The following is a 27,827-nucleotide window of genomic DNA, read 5'->3' on the forward strand; positions in this document are numbered from 1 at the left end:
ACAGCTCACTTACTGGCCTAGAAACAGGGTGGTTTGCTTTCCATTTGTAAAATTATATTTTCTTATTTATTTTTCTTTCCCCCGCTTCCACCACACTTAAAATTGTGGGAAGAAATCTTTCCAGTTTGAATATAGGGAAAAAGAACTGTCAGAAAGAATTGAAAATAAAATCTATTGTACATGTAAAGAAAAAGGAGCAAATTTGTACACAGTTTAGAATCATTGAAAATTTATACAAGATTCCACAAAATAACAGTGTTTGACGACCTATTTTTATTCTGCGGAAAGCCAAATAATCATTGGCTTTTTGATCCAATTAATTTTCTGACTAAATTGAATCTGTTTATATTGGAACCTGGTGATTGATGCTTCTACAGGGTTGTAAATACTTTTGAGTAGCAGTGTATCTTTGAAGCTGTGACAGTGAAGATAGGTTTGGAAAACTATTGATATAGGAAACCAGCTCTGATCTTTGTGCCACTTCACTGAGCCAGTCCGGAACCTTGGCGTCTTGTTTGACCCTCAACTGTCCTTTCTACCCCACATCCGTGCCATGACCTGCTCTTTCTGATAATGTGGATGGATGTAAAACAACAGTCTGTCAGGTATCTCCTCCCTCCCACCCAATTCAAATCCCATTCTTCCATCTGTTCCCTTGCCTACCGTCCTAAATCTCGGTCCACAGTTAAATGCTTCTGAGAACCCTTCTTATTTTACCTTCTTTCTGTGATTCTAGGTCAGTGCAGGGGGAGTGTTGCATTAAGGTGCTCTCCCTTCAGGTGAGATATCAAACTGAAACGCCATTTACTTGTTCAGGTGCAAGTTAAAAATCCCACAGCACTATCCTGGAAGGGAAGGGAGTTTCTCCTGGTCAACGATCGTCCAAATAAAATTGGTCATTTGCTTCATGGCAGTTTGTAGGACATTGTTGTGGGCAAATTAACTACTGCATTCAGCTAAAAATGCACAGACACTGCAATTTATAGTAAATCTTGTTATGGGCTTTGAGACGTCCTGTCAGCTGGATCAATTGCAAGGAATATTGGGTTCTGTGGCATAATTCATTTTCAGCTGTATGATTTTAACAGTTTCTTGTGGCAAAATGAGGACTGGCAAACACACACTTGGGACCTTTGTAACCTTTGAGTTCTAGAACTTATCAGCCTAAATGGTTAACTGGGCTATCAAAGAAAGCCTAAAGTGTGACTTGGGATTGTTTGCATTCCCTATTGCTAAATTACATTTTATATTCTAAAATTTGTTGACTGGCAGTAGGGTTCTGTTTAAAATAGAAGCTCTTAAAATAGAAAAAGATTATCAGATATTAAACTAATCCACACAGACCTTTAAAGTCCCAAGTATTGACTTATGCTCTATGCTGAGTTCTCTGTTCTTTGTTTGAGTGCTATGGTAGGACTGCTACAGTCGGCGTCAGTGCCTTGGGCTAGGAAAGTAAAGTTGGCTAGAGTTTCCACTCTTGATTGCTACCCAATGACCCTTGCTAAAAAATGCACACATGTGGATGCTCGGCTTGACTATGACCATTCCTCCCAGGTTGAATAGCCCAGCCCACCAACACTTGGTGCCCACCAAGACTTGTGCTTAAAGAGTGACTACGACCCACATAGGAGAGATATCAGAGGCTATCTATGCACATGGAAGCATCCCAGCTTTAGACAGCCGCTTCAGGAGAGTGTAATTGCAATTTCAGTCAAATCCAACTTGAAAATCAAATTGCTGAATTAATGATATGACACTACAGTGCTAGTTGTCTCTCTAGGTAGTGTGTATTTGTAGGTACTCGACACTCAAAAGCTCTCCAGCAGAATTATCAAAATGAGCATCTGCCTTAATTATCTCTGAATGGCTTGACCAAGTGTACTCAGTACTGGGAGTCTGGGTCAGTTGCCATGATGTTGGGCCAAGTTGCCTCTAAATCCCATTGTTATTTTGCACTGCTGAATAATTGAAGTGAAATGAGATTTTGGAAAAGTTTTAAACTGGCTATGAAATTCCCATTGGAGCTGGTTTAGCAAAATGTTAAACACTGCAGCACTCGATGACGTGGGGTAATTGACATGAACACTATTTAATAAACATGAACTTTGCTGCCACTCTACAGGTTTGTAGTGAAACGTTTATTCAGCTAGTTCCTTGAACAACCGTGTAGTAGTTTAATTAAAATGTTTTAGAAGCCGGGTTATATGGCGTGATTAAGGTTGTCCCTTTTGGGACAAAAAAAACTAGCACTGGCACCCCGGTAGGGGCCATAACTGTTTCTGCACCAAGAGTAATGCTGTTGCAACAGAACACAACCTGCGCTGTCCTCGACTGTTTGCTTCTCTGCAATGTAGATGGAGCTTCTGCTGTCACTGATGTACATGGCAGTACTCGACGAGAGGGACTTGACATTTATACAGTTGATTGCTTGCTGTACATTACGATCATCTGCAATGTGCTTTTTTTCTCATTTGACCTCTTGACTTTATTGAATTGCTTAGCAGCTGCTGTGATTAATCTTGCAGTAATTGGGCTTTAGGAGTCTACCACTTCTCTGCGGAATTAGAAGCACTATCAAATCTACGGTCCACAGCACTGGTCACACAGTACACATTGGATTACAAAAGACTGAACTTATGTATGATCCACACCATCCATTTTGTAGGTCAAAATGCTGTATGCAGTTGCAATATAAGTTTACAATTTTTAGGTTTCATATTTCCACTGGGTGCTTTATCAATTGAAGATAAGTTTTGATGCACCAAAGGGTAGTCTTAGGAGGTTGAGTGAAGGGAGTTTCATTGTTCATTTACTCCATACAGTACTGCACTTCATGCGGCATGGAGTCCAAATGTGTCCAATGTCCCACACTGACATCCTTAGCTTGAGAGACAAAGCATCAAATGCAAAAACGAGTTTGCTGGCCTGCATGCTTTATGCCTTCAAATTAATAAGTTTTAGTGTTCCAAATAGGAAATGGTACGGTGTGATAATCTGTGTTTACAGCAGACCTTTAGTTGTACCTTGCCATCTAAAGATGTGACCTTCAGCTCCTCCACTGGTGATTTGAAATTTTGGATTGGGCTAACATCAGCTGCTCTTTTGCAGCAGGTCTACAACACCCAAAATGGCAGTGATGAAAAATAATAGCTTTTAGGAATAACGGACAAGTTTACGTGTGATCTACAGACAATTGTGGAGTCCTGTGGCTCAGTGGTTAGAGCACTCGCTTTGCAAGTGAGAGACCTGAGTTCAATTCCAGGCAGGGCGAAACCTTGGGCAAGTTTCCTTACTCCACACGCCTAATAATAATCCCTCCAAAACTGAAAACAATGATAAATTGGTCATTTTCAATCTACGACTGTTTGTGGGAGATTGCTGTGCGCAATTGGCTGCCGCGTTTGCCCACAAATATACAGTCAATTCACTTTACAGTGTATTCTGTGAAGCGCTTTGGGACGTCCTCCCGACGTGAAAAGCGCTATATCAAATGCAAGGATTATTATTATTATATGAGGGCCAAGGCCCATATCCCACATGGCATTGATCATAATTCACCGCAGTGTTCCTGCTTGAGGGTTTCTGTATTTTTTATAATATGCAACATGCTTTCTTTCCTATACCGCTACAATCTCTGAGGAAGTACTTTTCTAAATTACCATTTTTCTGTCTCCTTGTTTTGTTTGCAGGTAAATGGCACAGATGTGGATTATGAATATGAAGAAATCACGCTTGAAAGGGTGAGAATTATTTTTGTTTCCTTCAACATCTCACATTTTCAGAAGCATTGTTCAGTCAATTTGCATTGAAGCCGTATTTTATTCCATTGGCCTAGTTTTTCTTATACCACTTTAAGTCCTTAAGTAGTCTTAGAAATACTATGTCTATTAGCAGCATTTAGACATTGATCAACAATGCCAAAACCAAATGTCCTCCTTCGTTCGATCATTGATGTGTAATTCAAAATTCTTATCAGAATTACTTTCAGTATTTTAATGGTAATAGCTGGAGTCTAGACCCAGGATCATCTTTGGTTACTGAAACCCACGCATTTGTGTAGACAAATTGTTGCAGCTAAAACACTCTACCCCCAGATGGACAGAAGAATTAGGTTTTATTTTGGTATTGCACCAGTGAATAGCAGAACACAGCTGATCAAGGCTGTGCCAGTTGGAGTCTGATCAAGGCAAATAAGACCATGGGCTCCCATTCAGCCTCGACTGGAGCTGATGCACATGTCTTATTTCTTGTTTATCCACTACGATAAGCCTTCTGAGGCGTTAACCTGTGTGAAGGGTGCTATATAAATTTAAATTATTGTTGATGACTGATATCGAACTTGGATTTGTTAACCTTTTCTAAAAGAAAAATTCTGTGAGATGTGCACATTTTTACTACCTGTTCAGCTTCATCCTCATCTTTGGTTTATACATCTGTCATCTTTGGTTTATATTTGTGACTACTTATGCAAACAAAACTGCTGTTACGTTGCTTAGATTTAGAGCTGTCAGGGCTTTAGTCTCCTTGGGTAAAAGTGCTAAAGGTTGCTGGCTACTTATTCATGACATGAGAAGGGTGCAGTGTATGTACTTAGGGCATCAATACATCTTTAAAGGGCTTTTCTCCAACTTCCCTTCTCTTTGTAGTCATAGTGAGACTACTTTAAGTGTCAATGACGCTATTGATATAATAATCACAAAGATCCTCCTTAGTTAGCAATCTATTTCACTAATTATATTTTTTAACTGATCACCGACTCATTGTATTTGTGACATCTGCAACGTCACTCTATTAGTGGAAATGAAAGGAAACTCACTTTGCCTTTTTGGTGTTTTTTTACATGCTTTGTGCTGAAAATTGAGATGGATATCTCATTCCTCAATGTCCTTGGCTGTGTCCGAACTGATAATTATTTTGAGCCTCATTCAATTCAGCTTTGCATGTTTGAACAGAGTGATTTGGGATTTATGAATAAAGAACCACCTGGTGTTAACCCTTCAATGAGTCTGCAAAATGTATTTGTAAATGGCTGGGAAGCCTTCGGATAATGGTACACACTATTCATCTAGCAGGTGAACTGCATGAGGAATATTGAGGGGTAATTTTATGTTTTCAATTTAAAATGATTCTTGTAAGTAGCCAGTGTAAAGTTCTGTACCACATTATCTTTGAATGCGGTGCTTTATTGGCATCATGGAATTGAAATTTTATTTTAATTATTTAGATGGAATACTTGGGACAATTGTTACTCACTGCTGTTGAACCCAGTAATATAATTAACAGTAGTCAGGACCTCTAATGCATTAATGCTCCTCTCTGCGGGAGGAGAGAGCTTGATTAGCTGGCTTTGCTGTACCAAATGGTTTGAGGAGGAGAGGACGGTGAAATAGCGTGCCTAATTCTTGTGGAACAACTTTTCACCAGCAACTGTCGGCGGAATCCATATAATAGGAGATTCAAAAAGAGCAGTCTGCAGCTCACCATATCGTATGTTTGTAGATGGGCCATATGGTTCTGATGACGATGATTAATTGACTCACTCACCAGCCATTTTTTTGATTATTTCTTAACTTATTCCATGTTCGGGTTCTAGCATCCCACATCTTGGGAGGTTGAGAGAGGTATGGCCTTTTCCCTGATCTTTGTCAGAGCTGTTTTGGATTCTCGATGGGTAAACAGGGCTCAAAACTTTGTCTCCAGTAATAAGAATTCAAACTCCGCTTAGCACCTCTCTTGATACCTTGGCCACAACTAGGTAGGCGGTTGGGTGTCTGTAAATCCATATCCCTTCAATGTGCCATGATTTCTGACTTGTTGGTAAAGTTTTGCGTTTTAGTTCAACTTGCTGTTTTACATGCAAGCCAGCGGAAACCGTGGAAAGCATAATATAATAAGCTTTATTATTATATTTCAGATGAAAGGTTATTGATCTGAAATGTTAACTAATTTTCTTCTCTCCATGGATGCTGCCTGACCTGCCGTGTGTTCCCAGCGACTGCTGTGTTTATATATAATATAATAAGCCTTGCTCAGCACTGCCAATCTTGCATTAATTTCTCAGAAATGCTCTAAATTCGAATTGTGTCTAATTTTCTCCTTATGTTCTTGCAATAGGGAAATTCTGGCCTTGGTTTCAGCATCGCGGGTGGGACCGATAATCCCCACATTGGCGATGATCCGAGCATATTCATCACGAAAATCATTGCAGGAGGTGCAGCTGCACAGGATGGAAGACTGCGGTATGTCCCATCATAATCTGTTGCTTCTGTCTCCCCTCCATCATAATCAGCTTCTTCTGTCTCCCCTTTTGCAAACTGGCCATTGACCTTTCAGACTAATTTGGAGGCCTAGGAAAGAATCCAGAAACGTCTTTCAAAGGCCTTTCAGGAGAAACTGATAAGACCCTTTTTGCTGATTTTAAAATGAAGAGTGAAATCTGTAAATGTAACCTCTTAGCTATTAGTTGATTTATTATATACCAAGCATCAATTTGAGAAGTTTTTGTTGTCTGAGCTCATAAACAATCACCAAGAGGAATTTCGTGAATATAAACAGGAAAAGAGAAAAGGAAGAGTGATGGTACCATATATGTAGAGAAAGCGACTGGACACCCCCATCTGATGGAGCCCCATATATACTACAGCACCACCAGGCTGGCTACAGAGGCAGGATCTCGAAGTTGCAAAAAGGGGCCATATCTTTAAACAAATTGTTTTTGACCAAGTGTCTTTTTTTTTAAAAGAGCTAGTTGTAGATTTTCTTTTTGTTGATTTTCCAAACGTGAAATAAATTTACCTTCTCCCTATTTGTGAGTTAGTTCTCTTGCAAATGTGAATTGTTTTGAATTGTAGTCCCAACCCATCTGCTCAATGCTGAAATCCCTCATTTTTTATCAGCACAGTGATTCATGCAAAGCATTAAGAAATTTGAAGACATTTGACGATGGAAAGACATTAATGGGGAAAATGGACACTAATGGGCAGAATCTAATGGGTAAAATGTTTTTAGATAGAAAAATCAATTGTGTTTTAGATATCTTGACAATAGAAAGAGTATTGAGGAGTAGGGCCTTTTTATAAATGTGAAACAGCGAAGAGAAAACCTCTTCATCTTCGATGGTTTATAATGTGGAAAGCAATGCTTGACAGTCAGAGGAGAAGGAAATGCATCTGAGTTAATGGAGAAGAGATTATTAATGAAATAGTCATTATATTTGTGGAGTCCTGTAGCTCAGTGGTTAGAGCACTCGCTTTGCAAGCGAGAGACCTGAGTTCAATTCCAGGCAGAGGGCGAAACCTTGGGCAAGTTTCCTTACTCCACACAGAGCCTAATAATAATCCCTCCATACCCAAAACAATAATAAATTGGTCATTTTCAATCTACGACTGTTTGTGGGACATTGCTGTGCGCAATTGGCTGCCGCGTTCGCCCACAAATATACAGTCAATTCACTTTACAGTGTGTTCCGTGAAGCGCTTTGGGACATCCTCCCGATGTGAAAAGCGCTATATCAAATGCAAGGATTATTATTATTACAAAAAANTCTCAAATGCTTGAATGTAAAGCAACTGGACCAGATGAAACTCATCCAGGAGTACTTACGGGAATGAGGATCTGTAAGAGGAGCTGTGGCTGATATTTTCCACGGCTCATTTGAGGTACGTTTCCAAACCATCAGCAAATAGTTATTCCCTTTCTAAATGAGTTGTCACGCCAGGAAAACTGAAGAGTTCTGAGCATCCCCGGCCACCCACTTTGTGTCAGGACCAATCTTTATTAGGTCAGGGATAGCAAAGATTAAATACACATTTACCTTCTACTGCTGATCTACCTGTATGAATGCTCCGTTTCACACTTCAGCTGCCTTTATAGTTTTTGTGAATAAAATTGCTATTTAATGTCTTACATTTTCGGGCTCCTTGTGAATAGGAACAGGGTTACTCTAATGAGTGTCCACTGTTTAAAAAAAACTCTCAGCACCTTTGACGATTTAAAGTCTATTTGAGTGTGACAAATTATGGTTCTAATTTCAGAGTTAATGACTGCATCCTGAGGGTAAATGAGGTGGATGTACGGGAAGTAACGCACAGCAAAGCAGTAGAAGCTCTGAAAGAGGCCGGATGGGTCGTGAGGCTCTATGTGCGGAGAAGAAAACCAATCACAGAAAAAATCTTAGAAATAAAACTCGTCAAAGGACCAAAAGGTATGTAGCACTTTTGCTGTATTTACACAAGTTTTGTTTAGTGTAACACTTCTACATTCCGAAGTTCCCAAAAGATTAAGTTTATAAGTTTATTGATTGGACAGACCAAACAGAATTCTCCCCAATAAACACAATATTAAACCTTGTTAGAAGACTATCTTTTATATGCCAATTTGTTGAGCTGATCAAATGTGTTCCAATGCATGTGGTAGCAGTGGAGGCAAGTGAAGCAAAATGAGTTGTCATTGGGTTATTTGTATTCAATTCCCTACGTACCACTAGACTTCTCAGTAAACTACTGCATCACAGAACTAAATGACCTGTGAAGAAACATTGTAGACTAAATCCTAACTAGTAGATTCCACCATCACATCCCTTGGGTTTATTCTTCTCCTTGGATACCATTGTGACTCTGAACTCATAGCAGTCGGTACAGCTGCCTTTTCTATACTGTTGTCTGTCAAACACAACTGCTGTAAAACCACCAGTATCCGTCAAAATGAAGAAATCCCATTACCTGGAAATAATTGAATTTGATAGATAAAAAGGGTTCCACAGTAATATAAAATAAATATTAATAACAAAATGGTGACAAGCTCAAGGCTATTTAAGCCCCACTTGTTAGTTGCTGTAATCTTCCCTGAAATGTCTATTTGAACCCATTATACTACGTGAAACCATAATCTAAACCATCTGAAATATATACAACAAAATTGGATGCCTTTTGCTGAGTGCAGGTGAAAGCACCTTATAATTGAAGTGCTTTCACTCACACGAGAGATCATGGGTGTGAACTATACCATCTTGATATTTTGATTTGCATCCTTCAGATTTGCACTTCATTTAGGAGTACCTGAATGTGCCACCCATTAAAGCCAAGCTCCGCATGAAACCAAAGCTTGTCTTCCTGTTCTGGGGGTGGGAGGAGGAAAGACTCATCTCATTTAGCAGCTAAATTTAACATCTGTCTTTCTGTTTTCTGTCTATTTAATATCTATTGCACTCCTCCCACCCATCATTTCCGCTCTGGACTTTAGTTGTTGAATTTTCACGTTAATTGGGATATTAACTGTGGCACAAACCTTGTCATAAAACATTGAAACACCTGGCATCCTGCGATCTTGTTAGAGAGTGCTGCGTATTTAGCAAAAATGTGTTAACTTGCTCTGGTAAAATAAAATTTTAAGTTGGGAGCAATATGTTTAATACTGTTAACAATGCCATATTTAAATGTTATGTTTCATTTTCCTTTATCAAAAAAAAACAGGTCTGGGGTTCAGCATAGCTGGAGGTGTTGGAAACCAACACATTCCAGGAGATAACAGCATCTATGTAACCAAAATTATAGAAGGAGGAGCAGCGCACAAAGATGGTCGTCTCCAGATAGGGGACAAGATTCTGGCAGTAAGTTCCAAGCATGTGCTCCATTTTTTATTAATTGTAGCATTCCCTTTCCATCAGTATTTTAATGAGATTAGGTTGAATCTTGGACCCCCGATATGTCAGTGCTGGTTGAACCACTTATCTGCACACTCTAAAATGGACCATTGTATGCTCAAGAATGCCATGGGATGATGCGTTTACTTGTCTTGGGTATTCTGCAGGAGGTAACAGGGAGAGTTCACTCTCCTTTCAAGCACATTTCCAAAAAAAAAGAGATGCCCACACTGAATATTCTCACCATCAGAAGGAGTTCGGAGGGAGGAGAAGGGTCTCTTTCGGGCAACCTTCCAAAAAATCTCCACCATCGGCATCCTTGGTCACAACACTCGTGCTGAATCCTGAAGTTTTAATCCTGCAAATTTGTCGAGAGGAAATGTTCTGTGAAACGTTACCCCGTGTGAAGGGCACTATATAAATGCACATTGTTGTTTATCCCTGCTTGCATGCATTCTAAACGTCCGCCCATGTACCAATCCAGTTCTACTTCCGAGTGGAGTTTGCACGGATTGAGTGTCTCCAGGGAGGTGAGAACGAGTGGGGGAACAGGTCCATCATGGCTTAACGAGGTTCTTTGATTTGTTCTGAAGTGATTTCAAATCCTATTAATAAACTACCATGGAATTCCAATAACCCAGCAGATTACGAGTGTTAAAGTCATTTTCCGTTTTTAGTACTGATCTGATTGAACCATAAATTAAAGCTGTTGTTCAGTGTCGTTCCACGAGAAAAATAAATGGCCACTTTGCATGTTATTAACTACTGGAATATTAGCTGTCTCCTATGTAATTGGCATATGCCATTGAAACGTCTTACTGCCAGGTGTTCTCCTAGACTGCCGTTGTATTTATCTCATGGTCACAGATGGCTCGCATCTACCTATGCATTTTTAGGTGATATACTCAATCTTACTGTGTTGCCTTTCTTGTATTTGAGGTGAATGCTGCCAATCTGGATGAAGTTACCCACGAAGATGCGGTGACAGCTTTGAAAAACACAGCGGAGGTGGTGTACTTGAAGGTCGCTAAGCCAACCAGCATGTACATGAATGATGGATATGCCCCTCCAGATATCACCAACTGTAAGTCTGTCAGGAACACCCAGCTGCAAGCCTGCAACCTGAATTTTGTTGCTAATTATAATTTGTTAAGTATTTCATCATCCCTTAATAATATCACTGCTTGTAATAGTATCAGTGGTCAATGCTATCCTCCTACATAGCATTCACTTCATTTCAAATTATTTTCACTCAGTGAAGTGCATTCCTTCTACGAAAGGCACTGTGTCAATGTAAGATGTCGTATTAAGAGCAAGGCCCAGAACCACAGATATGTAAGTCTGTAAGTTTAAGGTCGGACAGGATTTTTTGGTTTTAATTTAAAAAGCAATGTTATGAACTATGGGCTACCAGCTTCCTTTACTTATTCTCTTAGCCATATTCTGCGTGCAGACCAAGTAACAAAAAGCTTCTTTACATGTAAGAAATCCATATTGTTGTAAAAGAATTGTCCAAAATTCAGTGCTTTGGATAGCATGATGTTATGCAAGACATCACCAATGGGGGATGGCAGCATATTAAGTGCACTGGGTAATATTTACTCATTGATTATTCTAATTTATCACGTACCCAGACGGGTCCAAGTCATGGGTGGATTATACTGTTGAGAAACTAAATTGCTTCAGTAGTCTGTTGGTGCTCCTGAAGCTTTATACACATATCAAATGTGTGTGTCTGTGTATGCGTGTGTGTGTATAAATATATATACACACATATACACACACGCATATATAGCTGAAGCTTTATACTTATATCAAATATCTGCCCTTTCTGAGGAACCGGATGATTGTTTTGCGGGGCTCCTATCAAAGGAGAGTCTGTCAGCCTGGACTGAGTTCCAAGTCCCGGCATGTTGCTCGAACCCACAACAACAAAATTTGTATAGCGCCTTTCGCGTCGGGAGGACGTCCCAAGGCGCTGGCCTATCAGTATTTTGGGATCGAAGAGGGTGGGGATGGGGGGGAGGAGGTCAACTAAAGGCATGGTCGAAGAGGAAGGTCTTGAAAGAGGCAAGGGAAGGAGGCGAGACGGAGGGACTGTTCCAGAGGGAGAATCCTTTTGATTCAGAGGCGAGTGCTATCAACTAAAATTTAAGTGAGTTCGATACTTGTTTTCTAATATTGCAACTACTTGGCAATAAGGAGTCTGTTGTGATAGGAAAAAAAAACTATAAATAAACCAGTTTTATCATTTGGCAATAAAAAAGAGTTTGCATTATCAGTCTGCTGACTCGTAAGTCAGTTGGCTTTTTGTATCTCATTAACCACAAATGCACTTCATCGATCTGTTGCTGATTTTGTTGGACAAAGAGAGTGAGGGGATAAGAGGACTGCATTGAGTTTCAAGCCCTACTGATTAGGTATGCTTGTAGTCTCCTCCCAAACACTGCCTGATGAATTGATTAGAGACTGCACAAGAAACTAGAGAATTTGAATGAAGAATTTACTTTCCTTTTTTTGAAAGAACATTGTAACTGGAATGAACCAGAGAGAAATGTAGTGATTTAGGACTTTGAGGGCATTTTGACCTTCAGAGTAAAGCGCATTTAATGTGTTGAAATTGGACTCTCTGTCTTCGATGGTCACATTTTATCCAAATTCTAGAGGATAGGAAATCACAGTAGTTAACTCTTTCAGTACAGATAATTTAATGTACGATTGTAACATCTCAGTTGCGCATCTGATTTTTGTGACTTGAATATGACACTCGGAAACATAAGAATTAGAATTAAAAAATGCTCGTTAAATCCTTTCAGAACCACTCAATGTCTGTAGAAATGGATATAATTCCTGTGTTCTCAGAATATTTTTGACAACTGCAAAGCATAGAAACCTTGTAAAATTCATGCCTTGTGTTTCTGCCCACTTTGTTTTTCAAGATGGTAACTTTACCTGCAAAAATAAGCTTGACATTTGGTTTCATTATAGATGAGATGCCAGAGTTCTTATACATGTTGCTCAGATTGATGCCATTGGTTGTCAGTGTTAACTGAAATATTGACAGTTCTTTTACACAGGGCCACTGACCTCAATCTCCAGAGGAGAACTCTTAATACTCACAGTAGGAACAGTAACCTGAGAAGTCCACACTATAGTGGAGTCCTGCAGCTCAGTGGTTAGAGCACTCGCCTTGTAAGTGAGACACCTGTGTTTAATTCCAGCCAGGGTGAAACCTTGGGCAAGTTTCCTTACTCACACGCCTAATAATAATCCCTCCAAAACAAAAACAATAATAAATTGGTCATTTTAAATCCGTGACTGTTTGTGGGACACTGCTGTGCACAATTGGCTGTGGCGTTTCACCCACAAATATACGGTCAATTCACTTTGCAGCGTATTCTGTGAAGCGCTTTGAGATGTCTAGAAGACGTGAAAAGCGTTATATCAAATGTAAGGATTATTATTATTATATATGATATATAATGTCAAGGATGTACATCAGAAATAAATGCTAAAACATCCTGAAAGGATTTGCACAAAGCACCAAAGGTGACGATAAAATAGCAAAAGAGATTCACGTTTTGTGACTCTCACTGCACCAAGAAGCTCTATAGTGCAGGGAGCTCTGGCTCCAGGCAAAGATTTCTCATATAAGGAGTAATGGGAGGGAAAGTTGGCAAAGGTTTATGCAGTTCTTGAATACAGGGTCAGGCTTCCCACAGTAGAATGAAAAAATTGTATGGGATAGAAGTAGGCCATTCAGACGTTGTGTTTCAATCTAACAATATTCGTTTGCTCCCCCCCCCCCACAAACACACACGCACATATATAAAAAAAACATCCAGCATTTAAAAGATGAGAAATGGGCAGAAATCACAAAGGTTGCATTCCATTCCTCATCTCATACAGTAGGGATGAAAACCGTCAACGTGTTACAGACTGATAAACCTGAGCCCTAGTCTTGACCCGAGCCCTAACCACAGTGACAGGATGACTGAAGCGTTCCAACCATTAACACTGGCACAATGCTGAACCAGAGTATTTATTTAATGATACAAAACATTGATTAACTTCCCCAGCTGTCCTTCAGCCACAGAGCCATTAGATATGGTTGAATGCTGGAAATAAATGCATTTATTCACTCTAGCATTAAAAAGTATGCATTTTGTTTCTTAATTAAAAATCCCTCAGTTCACTAATCCTCTCTTCCTTCACGCTGAGGAGAGATTAGACACTGCCAGGCGTGTGCCCTTTAATAATTTTTTTCAGTTACATATAAACACCAAGCACTTATTTTTAAGTTCTCCGACAGTTCTGTGGATAATTGTACTGCATGCTGCTGTGCTGAGGTATACTCACTAGAAAAATACAGTGTTTGATCCCTGGTCTGTGCTAATGCAGTTGATTTTAAATGTGGGGTATACTACAACTGACCTCAGTGGCCTGAGGAGAAAATCAGCCGAATTTTTCTGCTACTGATTGCTACCCAGTAGCCTCTGGAAAATGTGCTGTATTGAAAAGAACATTGGGAACAGTTGGGTTGATTGTAGTGTACCTATCAGCCCCCACCTTCTCTTTTCTCTCTCCCTACCTCACTTCCTCCATGTCCCCTTCCCTACCCCACTGCAAAACCATTTGGACTTGAGAATGTTATTTTTCCTCTTCTGACTCTTGCCTTAATGCCAACTGGATGCATTCTTATTTTGTATTTCTGTGAAACTAATTTCCTTCTCCACTTAAGTCTCCTGAAATATTTCAGGTAACCATCGTCATGCCATAGATGAGAGGAATACACAAGGTTGTGGGAGGTGAATGAGGAGAGAGAGGGTGTGATCAGTTAGTTTATGCAGTTGAAGCTAACTTGAGTTTGACAGTCACATCATTCATTACCATTGTTGATCTTTGACATTGAAATATTTCATATTTTACTTAATGATTAAGTTGTGAAATACTCGGCATCTCTTTGAGCAACATATCTTGTTTGTCTGTTTTGTGGCACAGCCGTTTAAATATTAGTTGGGATGTTGAACTAATATTGTTATGTTGGATTATGTTAATTATGTTAATAGTTAAGCTTATAAATGGCTTAAGTTGCAGTGCATCAGAATCCATGAGTATGTCCACTGACTTGCCATGGTTAATCAGGATAGAGTGAGCAAGTGAGATGCTTAATACATTGCAAATGTTTCATTAATGAATGATGTGAAACAAATAGGTTTGTAGGATATTGTTACCTGTCTCTAGTAATGGTGATCTTACACTGTTCCTTCCTCATGTATAGGATTTTAAATCTTTTGTAGCCGCAGTCCTGTGTGTTAAGTTTGAACAAACCTATTCTAGGGAGTCTGTACGTGGACAGTAAATATTAGACTCATGATGTGAATGCAGATTGGGACGAGTAGGATTGGGCAAAGCAACAATCTGCAGAAGGTGGTTTTCTGAAAGCACCTGAATGATTTGTGCTGATCGGGGAAAGGGATTATTGGATTTTTTTAAAATTGAGTTAATGCAACCATGATCAGTTTGTGACCGCGTCAGCAGCAGGGTTAGATTTAAGCATATTGTTCAGTCTCATTGCTGCTCATTTCTGTTCAAAGGGATTCATTGTGTGATGGGAGATCGATGACACAATTAACCCGATTGTTGTGGCATTTCTTCCCTGAAACGAAACCGATTTGAACTAAGTGTGTGAGTGATGGAATATCTGCATTCCTTTCTCAGTTTATAAATAATTTAAATTAACCTTGAGTGATTAAAGCCACTTTTGAGTTAATCCAAGGCTATCATAGCTGACGTGCAAGTTCATATCGTAGCTGATGTGCATCATGACCACTCTTGACTGAGGACTTTCCCCAATCCCCAGGGCTGGCTGGCAATGCAAAAGCCACCTCATTGTGGCGAGAGTTAGAGGTTGTTGCTTCCTGAGGCAGAATATGGTGCTCTCTTGGGACCAAGTAAGTGCAGCAGCAGGGTAATAGAGTAGAATAGGAATGAGGCATTCTTTCTCCATTAACTGAGTTTAATTCACAATAGCTGAACACTCCTGTATTTAAAATAGAAATATCTGATCTGTTTGTGTTGTCCGTGACAATGATTATTTAATAATTGAAGATGTAAGCCTGGCTCAGTTGGTAGAGCTCTCACCTCTGAGTTGAGGTTGTGAGTTGAAACCCCGATTTTAATCTAGGCTACCTCTAAAAAGCTGTCCTTCAGATGAGACATTAAAACCAAACTCTCACCTGCCTGCTGAGATGTATGTTAAAAATCCTATGACTCTATTCAAAGAGAGAAGGGAGTTTCTCCTGTTGTTCAAGCCAATAATCCTGGACAACAACTCCCAAGTAATTGGTCATTGGTATAGACATTGCTGTGTACAAATTGTTTGCCTCACTCACCTACGCAAATATATAAGCACTACACTTTGCAGTTAAAAATACCTGTGAAGTATTTTGCGACATTTTTATGACATCAACAAATAAACCTCAAAGCGCTTTACTGTAACAGCTATAAAGTGTGCTGACTGCCTTGGAGTCAAATGTAGTGGCCGATTTGCACATAGCACAGTCCTACAATTAACCATGACTCATTTACCTAAGAGGATCGTTGGCCAGGATTCAAGGAAAAAAATCTGATCTCTTTTCAATAGCCATGGAATTTTTATTGTCCAACAGACCAGATCTCAGTTTAATGGCTCATCTGAAGGACCACACCTTCTACAATGCAGTGCTCTCCCATTACTGCACTGAAGAGTCAGCCTAGACTGAACTGAAGTCCCAATGTGGGAATTTAAATTTCAGCCTTCTGAATCAACAACAATATTTGTATAATAATAATCCTTACATTTGCTATGGTGCCTTATCATGTCTTCAAGTTGTCTCAAAGCGCTTCACAGACTATAACTCCTTTCACGTCAGGAGGATGTCCCAAGGCACAAAGGTGTTTGCATTTGAGTCACATTAGTGCCTGAGACACATTATCTCAAATAACAAAATCCCTACAAGAGAACCTAAGGCCAAAATTACATTGCATTTCTGAAGACATTAATAAATCTCTCATTTCACTCTCTGCCTCGATTCTTTAAACAGCTTTGCTGAAATTATAGCCTTATGATTCCTAAATGTCCATTAAACCATTTGAATCCTCAATTGCCACACATTATGCAATCTATTAGATTCCAGCTTGTAATGCCCTTCACAGTATTCATTATTCTTTGCACAAATGTTCCTCCTCGGTTTGCAGTTTTATAATCTAAAAATGTGCCTTAATTTTAATCTGCTACAGAGAAATTATGAAGATGGTTGAAAAATAATTCTCATTAACATCTTGTGTATTCTTTCAGCCTATTCCCAAATGGAAAACCATATCACGCCGTCCAACTACTTAGGAAACTCAGAATATAAACAAACACTTCCTCCATCATCGCCGGGCAGATACTCACCGATTACTAAACTCATGGGCGATGATGAAATGACACGGTAAGATGGCATGATGATACATTTACAAGCTTGTTTGTCTAGGGGCCTGGCAATAAAAACAGTAGAGCCTTCCTTTTGTTCTGCTTATCTGTTGGCGGTCTATTGATCAAGGAAACCATTGCCCTCAACACAACTGAGAAGCTAATGGTCCTGTTTTATTGAATGAACTTCACTGTAGAGAAATTAGCTTGAGCGAGTTGGTAATAAAATAAAAGCTCCAGTTCCGCTTTGTAGAGTGAATTAATTTTTGTTTTGACTCTCTGAGGGAAAGTGCATCTCTGACTCTGTGTTTCATTCACCATCCTGCAGTCAGTGACAGGGCAGTCACTATTGTCATGAATGTGAGATGGTGTATGTGCTACCATTGTATACTGCCTGGATTTACTTATTCTTTAAGCCACTGATGATTGGAAAATTCAACCTCAAAATTTAATAAATGGTAAATACAACAGTGCACTGAGGGCAACAGACCGAATAAATGCAAGATTCAATCAGTATTTAACCTTGGAAGAGTTATAGTGTTATCCTGCCTCTAAAACACTTTTATTCATTAACTATTCATATCATCATCTGGTGAGCACATCTGTGCACCGCCGTTCTTGTAGCATTACTATGTGATTTGGCTGTGTGATTAGCGGTGCTGAAACTTCTAGAGCAGCCCTCAGCAGGGTACATATGCAGACACAAACTAAAGTACTACATTGCGACCCTGTCCAAACTTGCTCCTTTACTTCACTGATTTGGTTATACTGGTTGTAGTGTGGACCTCATGCACTCAGCTGACCTGGGCACTTCCTGCGTGGCAGCAACCTTTCATGCTAAGACGGCTGAATTGTGGTCACCAGATAGGCACCAATGTTGCTTTCTGCTTTGCACACACAGGAAGTGATGTTGGCAGTGACCTGATATCTGGAAGTTAGCCTATTTTGTAGAACTGGAACTGGGAACTCACTTGGGAAATGAGTCAGCCTGTTGCACCGGTGAAAACTGCAGTCAAGGTCTCATTATAGTGTGCGGGATGTTATGAAACCCACCCCCTGCTCCACCCCCACTATTGCATAACATGCTCCAATATATCTTCAAAATATAGGCATCAAAAAGAATAAGAAATCAGGAAAATGTTTAGAGTAAAAGGGTAATAGGCATGTGGAATAAACGCATATTACAAGCACTGGAATAAGAAAATTCAAACGGGAACTCTTAAATTCAGAGATTCAGTTATTAGATACATTGATAAAATCCTGTTGGAAATTGAATGGTTGGTAGACCAAAGACCTACTCCTGCCTGAAAATGTTACAGTGTCCTATTTTACTTGTGAGATTAGAACACTCGTAAAATTCAACCTCAAAACAAATCAAGTGTTGCAGTGTTGCATCTTCTGTGATTTTAATAGGATGGCCAATGGTCAATCTGTAGCTACCATTGTGAAACTTTCAGGTCTATGATTCTGCCGGGAAAAATGCTTGAGCATTTACAATATGCTGTCAAAATTCATGAAAAGAGAGCATAAAGAGCGGTCAGCTTGGATTTAGAAGTAATAAGTCATGCTTGGCGAGACTACTGGAATTCTTTGAGGCAGCAACTAAATTGGTTGATCAGGGCAACCGCTGGGTAGTTTATTTGGATTTCCAGAAGGTATTTGATGAATATTCAGTATAATTCAATTTGACAAATTGATGGCAAAACAGCTAATTGGAAAGTTGCTTAGCAGTCAAAATCAGCATGATGATAAATGCAACAAGTTCTACTTAAGTAGCAATTTCACAGGCATCTATTCTAGGTGTGTTTTTGTTATGCAGCAGCATAGAAACAGGAAGAGATCATTCAGCTCATAGTCTGCTCCACCATTTTATAATATCATAGCAGATCTTTTAATCCCATTTTGTACCTGTTCTGAACTCTGAATCTGAACTCCTTAACCTCCCTGGGCGCTACCTCACACTCACTGAACCAGTAATCTATGCGTCCGGTTCAACCCCCAGCTCTTCTTCCTCCCCCTCATCTGGTCCCTGACCAGGACTGCCTTCTTCCACCTACGCCACATTACCCGCCTCTGACCATACCTTACCCCAAATGCAGCTGAAAGAAATCCTCATGCATGTGTGTGTCACCTCCCACATGGATTATCAAACGCACTCCTCGCTGGTCTCCCCAGCTCCTCTATTCAAAAGACCAGGCTCATTCAGAACTCTGCTGCCCACATACTTACATGGATCCATACCCACATTTCACTAGTTGTGGCCAGGCTCCACTGGCCCCCATCACCAAATGGATCGACTTCAAGATCCTCAACTTGTGTTCAAATCCCTTCACTCTCTGGCACTTCCCTATCTCTCTCCAACCTCCTCACTCCCCAATCCACCACCCAGCCGGCCTTTGCTCGACGGGCACTGACCTCCTGCTTGTCCCTTGCACCCTCTGCCCCACCATCAGAGGTCTCACTTTCAGCCACTATTCCCCGAAACTCTGGAACACTCTCCCTCAATCCCTCCACCTTGCCCCTCTCTCCTCCTTTTCAAGTCCCGCCCTAAAACCTTCCTCTTCGACCGTGCTTTCGGTCATCTCCCCACCTCCCTGGCTTGGAGTCAGGCTCCGCCACTGAGTCGCTACCCTGCATGGAGAGTGCTATATAAGTGCAAATTGTTGTTGTATCTTTCAAACATCCCAATCAATTCAGCATCTAAAACTTTCTGTGTTGTGTGTTCCATATTCTCACCACTTTGTATGAAGCAATTTGTTCTGAACTTACTTCTGAACAGTGTAGCTCTAATTTTAAGCTAATTATTTTATGTCCCATTATTTTGGATCCCTCTATTAGAATGAAGTGTGTTTTATAAAGGATGTAGATTTGGGACATCCTGAAATATAAAACTTGCTGATGGCGCCAAGCTGTTGGATGAGTGATGAACATGAGAGATTAATGGACCTCAACAAAATGAATTAATTATGTGGATGTGCTAAAGAATACTTCATGTCGATGATAAATGTAAGGTTTTTCTACATTACTAAAGGTGGAAGAAGACTATAGTGAGTTTGTTGACTTTTCATCTGAGTTACAGTGTTAACCACAGCTTCTGATTTAAAGATACTTTTAGGTGCTATGTTTTATAACTGTAGAATGATTTTCAGCATGATTTTACAATTGTAAGGCTTTTACTAGGGGCAGATCAGACTTAGCTCAGCTCTGATGGCTTTTCTGTCTGGCGCTAGTCATTGATAGCATGCTCGCCATTGTCTATGAATTTGTTTTATATTTGTTTAACTGTGTTTAATGCAACATCGCACAGAGCTGGATCCTGCATCACAGCAACATTCTTCATGCTTGTTTTTTTTATTACGTCAAATCAATAGTGAATTAAAACAGACAGCTTTAGGTTTTCTTTAAATGTCACATGTTCTCATCCACTCACGAGCAGTTGCCTTAAAGCATCCTGATTCCAGTGTAATATGCACCCTCTCAGACAATTGTTAATGGAAGTTATTTTAAATTAATTTTACACCGAACTACACAAGAGCAATTAATAACCAAATATTGGACTGTACAGAGGTGTACCATTATTACTGTAATTAATCTGGGTACATTTTTTTAAAAAAATAAAAATGTGCTAAATCATTCTAATTATTTTGCAAATAAGGGCAAGAGCTGCATGTGATAGTCTAGTGGGAAGTGTCTCTGTGTGATTCTGTGTAAACCTTGAAGGGATAAAGAAGCCGTTCTTGAAGTTGTAGTGCACAATGTAGGTGTAAATGACTAAATTAGCAAATTTTGCTGCTCATGTGGAAGAAAACCATCTCACTGGTGTTAAAAAAAAAGTGGTTTCTTCTTGTAGTTCACCGGTCTGCACATGTTTCACTGTTCTGAGCCAATTTCAAGAGATATGTTTCTCTGTAGACTGTCCAATAGGTTTTAGTAATACTGACGTGGGCGTGGGCTTTGTGGAATACCAGCGTTTCAAATGTTTTTTGGATTTTGGCAATGCCGTTGTATCCTACTATCTTCACCAGTTATTTCAAGGGACAACTCATTTCTTGGCTACAGATCTGAGAGACAGCTTGTTATGGATCAGTGTCTAATATTGATTTAGCTGCTTGGTAATTCAGTTGGAATTTTGTACCTATCCTTAAATATCAGTAAAAGGGTTCCCCACAGGTGTTCTATTCAACTCTGGAATACAAGGAAATATTACAGTCCATGTTGTCCTTGATCTTGTACCTTTTTAGCAAACTTGATGACTTGATCTTTTTATATTAGGACTTAGCAGAATAATGGGCTATGATTTAATAGGTAAGAAAAATCAGGCAGAGTCTGTTTTGGCAAATGTTACAGCAGATTAACTAATGCTAATGGGGGTGTGCATTCTAGATATAATTTGATTGATCTGAGTCATGATAGTCTGGAGCTTTTGACTGGTAACTGGGAAGGAAGGTAGAAAGCTTCCCTGGAGTATTCCTGTCCAAAGGAATCTGAAGGTACATGATTCTAAATTATGCCCAAGAAGGTTGTCAACCCCTTTGACAACTCCTTCACCATCTGTGCCAGGTGCTGCTGAAAGAGATCATAGCCAGGGATATGTTCAACATTGTTCACTGCCTGTGCTGTTGAAACACATTCACAACTTGATTGACAGAAATGGCTACACCACAGAAAAATGACCAATTAGCCCAAGCGCCACAGATATAGTAATGTGCATAAATTACTCATTTGCTGACAAATTGAGTCACCCCCCATTTCAGAACAGAAATTTGGACCACTTCAATCCACGTGTTAGGCTGGAAGCTGAAGTTAGGGCATTTTGCTCCCCATCCCCAACACTGTCTTTTGCGCAAGTATTTTTTTCCCTTAATTGACCAAAGCTAATGGACTGCATTAGCCTTGTCTTCCCTCACCTCCACCACCTCAAGGAGGTCACTGTGGTGTCCTTGAAGACATTCTGCATGCCAGATGCGCAATCATTCTTTAGCGGGTCAGTGCACTCCATTTGCATGTCTATGGGCTGAGTAAGCCCCACAGAACCTCATTGCGGCATTGATTCAGCTTGTTACTGATCATTTTACCCACAAGTTGTAAGTTTCAGAACCAGACATTATTACCTTCTATACGGCATTTCCATACCTTGTAAAGGCTGAAAAATATGTTTTGCTGTAGCTTTTTCTCACAACCCATTGGCTTTGTCCAGCTAACTAGCCCTTGTCACAGAGTGCAGTGTTTCTTTTAGCATGCTATCCCTGTAATGGGAACTGAGCATACAATGAAAGGAATTCACCTATGATCTTTTCAACCAACCTGCTTCTCCTCAATTTCCTAACAGGACCACTAAGTGTCTCTTATTAAAGAAGAGAAGCACTCTACATCGAAGGTTGATTTTGTGCAAATATATTTATCATTTATTTTCTTCCTTAGTCACTCGCTAAAGCTGAGAACTAGGTAAGTGGGGAATTACTGGCACACACTTGTCACCTATCGGTCAGACTGTGACAGAATTTCAGGCTGTTGTGTAACGTTTTTAAAAATACACATTTTTGCCAGAATAATGTGATTCTATTATAAAATTGCAGAGTTAAAATCCATCAGTCCCCTGGTCTATGCAACTGCTTTAATGCACGTTTTGTGCAATTGCATTGATTTGAAACGGCTGAAAAGGAAGATGCTTTGGTTTATGATGTGTGAAATGAATGTGACCTAAAAATGTTCCCAGGGGAAATTAGAACATCAGCAAATCTTCAGACACAATGAAGAGCTGTCTTGCTCTGGGTTCCCATCTCTCTGTGAATTGTAGACTTACACGCACATCGCCAATGCTACTTGCAATATGGCTTGCAGACCAGGCCGCCTCTTGTTCACTTGTGCTCCTCAGCAGCCCCTATGCCTCGAGGTCTGTTCATTGCTTGCTTGGCTGTGGGATGTTACCAAAGCTGTAATTCAATACTCTTCCTTTTTCTCTGTTGTCTTTTGAACGAAAGTCAGGGATTGGAGAACACCATATGTATTGATATTTAAGGATTGGGAGATGATTATCTCCTTCTCGGGTGAAAGTTAGATTCAGAGATGCTGCTTATGGTTCTCTTGACGTCTTACCCACAGCCTGACTTAACCTCTGGGGCAATCCTAACGAGAGGAGTGCGGAAGGCTGTTCCATTCCTCAGCTTGGTCATCGTTTCGTTTGTGAGTGTGGTGCTTGTGACTCGACAGCGGGAGATGTACATGCTGCATTAAAATCTCCTTCAGTAATGCAGAACGTAATCCTGGAATAAGTTCATTTTCTGGCAATAGCAAGTTACTGTCCATGAGCAGCTCAACCAAACATTAGTTCAATGAAAATTGAATAATTTAATCCACATTACATTTGTCCCTCTGATGGTAGCCAGGATTACAAATTGTTTGCTAATGGTCCCCTGTGTATTTTTTTTAAAACTTCAATATGGACAAGTAATACTGTGCTGCAAAGCTTTAGCCATAAGCAGCAGTTTACATTTTGCAGTATGCTTGATGGTAAATTGTTAAAGTTGAAAGCTGGAAGAGTGGTAATGGAATGTGCGGGGAAACAATCATTACAGCATTAGCTGTAAATTATTACAGCAGTATGTCCTCTACAGATCACAATCCAGATGAGAAATCCTTGTGTTCTTTGGCACAGTTCACTTGATTCTCAATTTCCTTTAGTAAACCTACCTTATCAAAGTATTTGTTTGCAATTTATATTCTCTTTACTTGTTTTTTTTTCTTTAAACTAGCCCCTCTCCCAAGCCACTGACCATTCCACAAATAAGTTTTAGTCCTGGCAGGTGTCTTGTGCTCAGGTCTCTACTAGCTCAGTGAGTTATCCTCAACTGCACTCTTTTATATTAAGGTCAGCTCTTGCAGAGAAACATATCAAACAGAGCTTGATAAATATAGAATCTAGTAATTGGATAGTCTTCATCTTTGCTTCCTCCAGTCAGTCAGTGTATGATGTGCAGGTACAGAATGTTTGTTGTTGTTGACCCTCGGTGTCCTTCTTGATGACGTGACTATCAACTGAGAGCCTAGCTTGGCAACGGTGTCTGTTTGCTTCTTTTCAGTGGAGGATCAGGTGTTTGGAGCACATTGTTCTCCGTCTGCTTTGGATTTATTGCTGCTTTACTTGCAGCCCAAAATAATACGATCTGACAAACCCAATAATATAACCACTGTAAGGGTATTGCTTTATTAAGAATATCATAGTGAAATCCAAGCGTATTTATTGAAAGACTTTCTTATTTAGAAGAATAGTGCTTTATAAGGTGCCCATTGTGCAAGAAAAGTTAGCTTTAGAGATGCTGCTCGTGGAAATGGTGGCCTTCCTTTATAAATGGTCTGAGGCCAAATCGATTTACTGCCAGTCATACTTCCCATTTGATTTGCGTTTATAATTCCAGTTAGCATTGGCCAGAATTTGGTTTTGATTTCTAAGTGAAGTGGCTTAGTGTTTTCTCAAACCATCTATAAAATGTCAACTTTTAATTGTCCAGATTTATCTTGATAAAGAGAGAAAAACTATTTAAGTGGCGCCCATGTTTGCATTCAAGTTAGATGGAGGTTGATGTAACCCGATCAACTTCAGAACTTTTCGACTCCATGCATCTTTTTCTGTCTCTCTCACTCTTCCTCTTATCTCATTCAGCGGAGTCCTGTAGCTTAATGGTTAGAGCACTTGCCTCGCAAGCGAGAGAACTTGGGTTCGGCTAATCTGTCTTTGAAGTGAAGCTTCTGCAGTTGATAATTTGACAGATTTTTGCACTGGTTTTCAAATGGACTCTCAAACCGGAGTATCTGTATTTCGATTCAATTTGAAGCACTGAGCTCAGTCAGCGAATTGGTCCCCCTGAATCATTGATGTCTACAGCCTTTTTGTATCAACGTGATAAACTGTCCTAAAACATGATGCTTTATGAAAATATCACATTATTATGAAAGGGTTCCCCTGGACCTTGAGGTGGTTTGAAGGCCCTTTGGATGACACTGCCTACTTGTTGTTAGTTTGGACCATTGCAGTTTACTTAATGAATTACCACAGGTCCAGAAAGGGCTGCCATTCTTCATTACTTTATGCAGTACATTCCTGAATGCTGTCCTGTTGGCACTGATGCAAGGGCATTGGGAAATACGCTGCTCAACACTGTGCATGTTATGTCTAAAATACAAGTGATTTCCCTACTTTGTACTTGATGGTGAGCAGAGATTCCTCCAAGCATCGGGACCCCCACCAGGCATGAAACTGATAGAAGTGTGAATTTAAAATAGAGAGAAAGCAGAATTAGAAAGTAATTGGGCAAGATAATATCAAACCAAGAGTACAAGGGAATGCAAAGAACATTTTTCTAAATGTATTCATAGCATGGAAGTGGCCAAGGAAGGAGTAGAACCAATATTTGAGGGTGGATTATTCTGGAATGACCAGGACAATGTTACACAGCTTTTTCTTTGTGTTTTTGTTCACAGAAGTTAGGAGTTGCCTATTCCGTAGTGACAGGAGAATTTTCAGGGGCAAGTGAACAAAATAGAATAGAGTTCTCAGATTTTAAAAAAGAGTACTCAAATAAAAAATAATAGAATTATCAAATAAAAAAGAATGAGTTCTCAAATAAGGAGATGACAGATACGATGAGGGCATTGAAAGATGACAAATCAACAGGACCAGATGGACTTCACACTGGGAAATGTAGGGAAGTGGCTAATGAAATCTGGCAGATCTGGTGGGTATCTTCAGGGTCTCACTAGAAGATCAAGAATAAGTCACAGCATTGGTAGTGGGCTAGCACAAAGCAATGAGCTGGTTCCCACCTGTTGTAAAGCTCTGCAGTTCACACTGCGCTAGAGATATCTCGTCATGGAGAGAGTGCAGTGATAGGTGGACATGTAGGTACGTTCTCTTACAGTATATTCTGTGAAGCGCTTTGTGACGTCTAGAAGATGTGAAAAGCACTATATCAAATGCAAGGATTATTATTACTCTTAGCTTCAAGAAGAGACTGGGAATATGCATCCTGAAGAAAATAATAATGTTGATTTTTTTTCGAGTGTTAAATGGCATAGATAAAATTGACTCCAATAATGTGTTCAGTTGAGTCATGAGTCTACAAGAAGGAGTTTTAGTCTCAAGCTCAGAAGAGGGAAGGTGAACAGACAGTGTTGATCTAACTACTCTGCAAAGCAGTTCGTGAATATGTGCAGGAGATTTCTGCAGCTAGGCAATGAAAAACAATTGTGTTGACAATTTCAAGAGACGATAAGATGGTATATAAAGGAGGCAGATGGGGGTTAGAAAATGGGACCAGAATGAATCTTTCCTGATTTTATGTTTTCCTGTTTCTCCAACGGCTCAGTTTGTAAGTTCACTGGCCATCATGGAACTGAGCTGTACAGATGGGGCAGGTCCCATGTTCAGTGCCCAGTCCATGCTGTCAGTGGATCTCAGGCTGGCCTGCCAATCATAGCCCTACAGTGGGCCTCAGAGTCCCTGAGCTAGGGTGAGGAAACAAACCCCCCCCACGTTTCCTGCTTCTATGCATGCTAGGCATCAGATGTACAATTATTCTGACTCCTGTGATGCCTCCTACAGACAAATAGCTTGCTGAACACTTGCATGTGGTGTGTGGTGCTTAGGTTAGGTGCCACAGAGCTATATATGGGGTACAAGTCTGCCCTTTTACCATTAGAAGAAGTACGAACTAGGATTTCATACGCTGATTTGCGATGAGAGATTGTGAAGTATGCAGGCAGCTATGAGAACAGATTCATAATATCTTCTGTGGAAGGAAGTGCAGTCATGTTGTCGGATAAAGTACTTTTCCCACACAGGATGAAAAGCCAAGCAATCATAGGTAACGCACACAATTGATTTGGGGATTTTTTTCACTTTTTTTTATATATATATATTAGCATTTCATACCCGTTCCTTTTCCCAGGTACCACATCCTCTCATTTCACCATCTAACTCCTATATAGATATAAAATATATAGATATTGTAAAATATATACACAGAGAGAGAGATAGATTTATATAATAGAAATATATAGTTCTTGTATAGATATCAAATTCAAACTTGTGACTACTGAATCGGCTAACTCAGAACAAATCAGGGATGAAACCTATGCTGGCAGGGATTCTAATGCCCTGCCCTGCTTTGTGCTATCTGTATTGTGCTATTTGAGGCAGTAGTGGCTCAGTTTTGAGGAATGGCTTTTTTATGTTTTGGACCCATGGAGGATTTGGACCTCTGGAGAGCACTGCAGTTAAACTTCGCTGAATTACATTCTAGGAACAAAAATGTTCTCAGCAGGCAGGCATCTGCTGCCCTCTGCTGTTACTTGCAGCTTACTGCAAAACGACCAAGGAGTTTCCCATCTATTCTAATATTATCACTTTGGCAATGTCTTTATTTTGCACGTTTTTTTGCCTGCCCACCACTCACAGCCTAAATTGTTTGAGTAAGACATTTAAAGGGCAGCCTTGTGCATCCACTTGTTGAATAGGAGCTGCCACTTTGACTGCCTTTCCTATTTACAATGAGCCAACCCAGCAAGGTAAGGACTGAAATGCTCATAACAATGTCAACAAAACATCAGCTAGATTGAAAATAATGGCTGCTTGGAGGAGAGTGCTCAACTAAATCAGGAATTAGATGGTATTATCTATTGATTAATAAGTGGTGGGACGAAAATATTATGAAGGGCTTCAAAAATGAACAAAAC

General features: G+C 39.9%; 1 protein-coding gene across 7 annotated transcripts in view; it reads left to right on the top strand.

Moving 5' to 3' along the window:
* Positions 1-27,827, top strand: part of LOC103181252 (disks large homolog 1) — a 198,152-nt gene that overhangs the window by 128,097 nt on the left and 42,228 nt on the right. For all 7 annotated transcript variants that reach the window (XM_042339091.1, XM_007897864.2, XM_042339089.1 and 4 more), the window contains 6 exons: positions 3,690-3,740; positions 6,115-6,239; positions 8,034-8,203; positions 9,471-9,607; positions 10,580-10,724; positions 16,980-17,115. In XM_042339091.1, coding sequence (XP_042195025.1) covers positions 3,690-3,740; positions 6,115-6,239; positions 8,034-8,203; positions 9,471-9,607; positions 10,580-10,724; positions 16,980-17,115 — 764 coding nt within the window. The remainder of the gene's footprint in view (positions 1-3,689; positions 3,741-6,114; positions 6,240-8,033; positions 8,204-9,470; positions 9,608-10,579; positions 10,725-16,979; positions 17,116-27,827) is intronic.

The sequence above is a fragment of the Callorhinchus milii genome, unplaced genomic scaffold (assembly GCF_018977255.1).
Source record: "Callorhinchus milii isolate IMCB2004 unplaced genomic scaffold, IMCB_Cmil_1.0 Scaffold11, whole genome shotgun sequence".
NCBI classification, from domain to species: Eukaryota; Metazoa; Chordata; class Chondrichthyes; order Chimaeriformes; family Callorhinchidae; genus Callorhinchus; species Callorhinchus milii.